General features: G+C 35.1%; 1 protein-coding gene across 1 annotated transcript; it reads left to right on the top strand.

The window, feature by feature from the left end:
* The first annotated feature begins 204 nt into the window (after positions 1-204).
* LOC124934747 (protein MKS1-like) lies at positions 205-845 on the top strand. The gene is made up of 2 exons (XM_047475259.1): positions 205-265; positions 325-845. Exons 1-2 carry the CDS (start codon positions 205-207, stop codon positions 843-845), a joined length of 582 nt encoding a protein of 193 aa, XP_047331215.1.
* Positions 846-5,821: the final 4,976 nt, after the last annotated feature.

Raw genomic sequence — 5,821 nt, forward strand, 5'->3', positions numbered from 1 at the left:
AATCAAATATAATTTTTAAAACAAAATTCAAGAAAAACCTAAATAACCAAAATCAAACAAGCCCTAATAGATAGAAAGAGAAACTCTAATTAATAATCCCAACTATTAGATATTTAGTTAGATCAATTATTTTCTCACATTTTCTCTCTCTCTCCTCCTTTCCATAAAAAAAACTGACCACTCAAATTCTCCACCGGCGCCGCCATGGATCCGCCGTATTACACCGCCGGCGGCAACTCTTCCACCTCTAGAAAAGAACTTCAAGGTCCTCGTCCACCTCAGCTCAAAGTTAACAAAACTTCCCATACAATAAAAAACCACCAGTCGGCCATCATCCACGTCATCCTCCAGTTCCACCGCCACGTCAACCTCAATATCCGCCGCCGAAACCGATAATAATCTTTTCGATCTCTCCTAAACCCATCCATACAACTGTCGGCGATTTCCCTGCTTTGGTTCAACGTCTAACCGGTCATTACTCCGGCGACTATTCTGCAGACGATGGCGGTGGAAACGTGTCTCCGGCGGCTAGATTGGCTTCGATTGAAGGGGCGAGTCCTAGGGAAAGAGATAGAGATAGGGGAAATGAAATTAGAGAGGAAGAGATGTATGAAGATTTGAGGAGTTTGATTGAAGGGTTTGATAGGGATCAGATTCGGGGGATACTTTCGCCGGTGCCGATGAGTTTGCCGCCGATTCCTGATGGGTTTTTCTCGCCGGTTTCTGAGATGCAAGATTTTTCGGTTTTTAATGATTTGAGTCCTTTTTATTATGGGAATATGTTGATTACAAGTCCTTCAACACTTTATTCACCTCCATTTGATGTATCAAGATTGTTTGACTAATAGAAACTTGTGTAGTATAGTTTTTAGGAGTTTGATGAGAGATCAAATATCAATTATCCATGTACCAGTTTTATTTTAGATCTGTTCTTTTTGTAACAAGTACCACTAATTTTTTTATCCTATAGAGTTTTTTTTTTATCAATATTTTTTAAAACAATATAGTAAGTGATAACAAAAACAAATGAAAAGAAAAATGTTGCAAGCAAAGACATCAAAATCTAATTAGCATTTGAAATATAGTATAGTTTGCACTTTGCATATTGTTTATACCATAAACATGTATGGAAAGTCTTGTTATAGGAAAAATTATATCGTTTTATTATACCGAAATCTTGATACGATAAAAGTAATAACCGTTTATACCGAAGTTGATGATATATCGTAATTTGGTATTACGATATCAATATTATGGGTGACAATTTAAGTAAGTTTTAGGTTCGCGGGATCGGGTTAGCAGGTTAACGAGTCTAACTATTATAATCTAAACCTTACTTGTTTAATAATTCGGGTCAAAAATTTATAACCTGAACTTAACCTGTTTATTTGTGTTTGACCTGAACCTGACTCGTTTAACTCGATTTACACAACTTAACTCGAACCAAACCCAATATAATTAAATCATATTTCTTTATTTTAAATTAAAATGACATCAATACAAAATAAAAATAAAGTTAAATCACAAATTCACTTATAAAAAAATTTACAAAAGAAAATGATGTGAGTGAATAAGAAAATATAACACAAAACTCAACAAAAAGAAACATATAAACGGGTTATCGGGTCTATTTTGGGTCATGTCGGGTCGATCCGATTTTGACATGTTTATTAATCAGGTTAAACAGGTCGACCTAATTTTGACCTGAACAAAAAAATACATAGCTCTAACCTGATTTTTTCGTGTTCGATCCGAGTCGTGTTTTCGTATCGTGTCCAAAATTGTCAGCCATAATCAATATTATACCGTTTATATATAATATTAAAGTTTAGTTATATTTTACTTTAATTTTTAAAAATTAGATTTTCTAATTAAATTAATATAAATCTATTAAAAGTTAGTGAATATATATAGAGAGAGTTTTTATATTAGTTCAGATTTTTTTTACTAAAATGGTTGATTTGGGTGAAAAGTTCAAAGTATTTATATAATTTTTAAAATTGAAATTAAAAAGTTACTTAATTATTTATATTATATATATATATTTATATTAATTTATAAATATTATTTGGTGGTATATAATAGTATATCCAAAATTTAAAAATCTCATATAATTATATTAATATCGTTAATTTGGGTATAAATACCCTACCATACCATTTTTAGTATACCAAAAAATCGATATTTACGGAATGAAATTTTCAATATATCGAAAATGAGAAATGATAGAGATGAAATTTGGGTGAAGGATGAGAAAAAAAAAATAACGTGATACAATTTGATTAGTTGAAAAAATTATAAAAATATTTTTCACTCCTCATAATTTTTTTTTCTTAGTCAATAACATTATGCCACATTATTCCTTCTCCCAATTTTCCACATATCACACCTCATTCAAAATATCGAATAATTTACTCACCCTAGTTAAGTTTGCATTTTACAAAAAAAAATAAAAAAATAAATAAAAATAAAAATACCTTAACTTGCACTGGTTTCTTATTTTTAACATATTTTTAGAGAAATATGAGATATTTTGTATTTTAATGTTAAAATTAAAAAACCAAAAAAACAAAACTTAACTTTAGTTAATTATATTTCTTATAAACTTCCTTATATGTAGGGCAGCCTTATCCTTTGTGTGCTGCAGTTCAGATCTTCTGCTACCGATTGCCGTGTTCCCCTGTGGCGGACCAATCAGATTGCAGCATTATTATTTTAATAATAAATCAATCTGGGTAGGAGACGGAGGGAGGGAGTATCCGGAATCCGGGTTTCGGCCCGGGTTCACACAAGACGCCGTTAACGGAAGCGCCTGTTAACGCCAGGAAATAATATAATAATCATATGATACCCAAATAAGATATCTTCGCTCCAGGCACCGTGTCAGAGGGAAGGGTGAGATGCGATGGGAGCGAAGATCTACACGCCCGTTGCCATGACCCTCATGTAAACCCCCCATACCCACCCATGAGAAGACCGCCTGCCGTTCATGAAAATACACTTACACATCTATGTAAAGACCAAAATGACAGGGATATTATATTTACGTTTATTAAATATTAATTTAATTTATTAAAAATCGAATGAAGCGATATAATATTCGCTTCAATTAATTCATTTATTTTTTTTCAAGGAATTTTTATTTAATTTTAGTATTTAATTTTTTTTGCCTCGAGACTCTCTAGAGCGAAGATATATTTGCTTCAATTAATTTTAATTAAAACCTCATGTAAACCCCCCAACCCACCCATGAGAAGACCGCCTGCCTGCCATGGAAAGACAATTACCCGTCTATGTGAAGACCAAAATGACATGGATTTTATATTTCCATTTATTAAATATTAATTCAATTAATTGAAGATGACATGCAGCAAACGAACAAATCTTCGCCTCAATTCCTTGTCTATTTGATTATTATTAATTTTATATTTCCGTTTATTAATAAATGTTAATTCAATTAATTTGAAATGACAATCAGTAAACGACCAAATATTCGCTTTAATTTTGTTTTTCGAGTAGACGATTGAAAGCGAAGATTTCTTTTTTTCAAATATTTTTAGCCTGACGTTCATGTAAAACCACCTCCCCTCCAATGAGAAGCCAACTTGCCTGTCATGTAAATTCACTTACCCGTGCATTTACATTCCGCGAATAAATCTTCGCTTCGATGAATAGTTTTTATTTTCAATTTATTTTTATTATTTTTTTAAGAAGTTACGATATCGAACGAATATTTATTCGCTTCCATGACTAGTTGATATAATTTCAATTTCCCGCTACAAGCCGACTCTCCCTCAATTTCATTTTCATAAGCAACTGTTCATATTCTTCTCTCTCTATCTCCCGGCGATAATCCAAACACTGAACGTCGAAACCCTAGATATTTCGTTTATACTACAAGGATTTCTTCTGAACATGTCGGGTAACCAAGGCAACAACATGGAAGTGGATCATCCCATCGACTCCCGAGAGGTCGTCTTGCAAGTTTGTAGGAGCATAACCGAAAACGAAACTGCACCCACTCCGGCATCCAACGTCAATCCCAGCACTAAACCAGAGAGGTATGTTCATCTTATTGTGTTTATACTAATTTTACACATGTTTATTCAATTTATTTCGTTGAATACTGATTTATGCTATCCCACCCAAAATAATGACTTCGAGGTTTAATAACTTTACATATGAAAGGAAGAGGAAGAGAAATCCGAAGACGAATACTAAGTCGTCGATGACTGCTGAATCAGTTTCCACAGTTGCTGTCGAAATTACTGATGTTGCTGCAGGTACTGATGAGATTTTACCACCACCTTTTCCCCCTAAAAAAAAACGAAATGTTATTCATACCTCCACTCCAACAGTCGATGAAGAGTTACCAGAAGCACCCCCAGAAACCACTAATATTTCTCCGTCTACTACCCCATTCGATGAAGAGTTTCCCCCCTCTCCCCAAAAAACCAAAACCCGCAAGAAACGTCCAGTGACATTTCTAACCAGATCATCACCTCATGGCCTCGCTCAACTCATTCCTCAATTGAGCGTAGAACAGAGGGAAGCCGTTAAGGAAATCGGGTTTGGTTCTCTTCTTACAATGGGCGTCTCCAAGTGCCTTGCTCATTTTTCCAAACATGTAATCCAATCTTTTGACCCGGATAAGAGTTCTCTGGTATTGGCCAACGGTGATGAGATCCGTATCGATGAAGATCTCGTACAGCTCGTGATGAACCTCCATAGAGGCTCAATGAACGTAGTCGAGTCCGTTGGGTTGGACAAGACTAAGGACCCTGCTTATTTTAATTTCTTGAGGGATTGGAAGACCAGATGGACCGGGGAAGACTCCAAAGCTCCCGAAACACTTTCTATGATCCCCAAGATATTAAGTAACACAAGTGCAGACAACGATTTCAAAATAGACTTCGTTGTCTTTGTTGTCTCTAGTTTTTTATGTCCTGTTCAAAATTCACGAGCCAGGTAAACATGTATTCAAACCTCTTATATATCTAATTGTATTTTTGAATACTGACAAATGTATTTTTTTCATTTCAGGTTCAAAATTCTCAAATCCTTAATGGAGGTTGATAACATAAAGGAACTAAACTGGTGCCACTTTACACTTCAACGATTGATTGACAGTGTAAGAAGTTGGAAAGAAAAAGCAAGTAAAAATAAAAATCCATATTTCGATGGACCTATAACCCTTTTATCGGTAAGTATTGTTGCCTCTCTTATATATGATTCATAGATATGTAATATTTTCTAACATGTCTCCCACTCCTTTACTCCAGATTTGCTACCTAGATGGTGTTTTTGTGGAAGGTGAACGTATCCCCTACGAAAGAAAATTTCCAATCATCTCCTGTTGGGATGACGTCAGCGTGTTGGAGTTTACCAACTTAGAAGGTCGTGCCGGTGGTTTTGGGCTTGGCAGGGCAAGGGCGCGCCTAGCAGTTAGACAACCCGAGAATCCAGTTGACTCGGTTGAAGTAAAAGAAGACGATAATGAGGTATGTGGAAACAATAAATTGACTCCCATGTTCTTTATTATCCTGTTTTCAAGATTAATGAAGTATGTTTTTCATAATGTACAGTTGTTGACATCCAAAATCCTGCAAACTTTTAAAGATACAGCCCAACAGCTGAATTACCTATCAGGGGAGTTGGAGAAAACGCAACATCGATCCGAAGCCCTTTTTTGAGGCCGGTTTCCTGAACCTCAGAGAGTCTGAAGGCTTCATGAAACACTTGAAGGTGGTGTTCGATGGTCCGGTTCATGTAGGTGTGGAAGATCCTACAAGGGAGGCACTTGTGGACACTTTACCGTGTG

Source organism: Impatiens glandulifera, chromosome 4 (genome assembly GCF_907164915.1).
Source record: "Impatiens glandulifera chromosome 4, dImpGla2.1, whole genome shotgun sequence".
Lineage (NCBI taxonomy): Eukaryota > Viridiplantae > Streptophyta > Magnoliopsida > Ericales > Balsaminaceae > Impatiens > Impatiens glandulifera.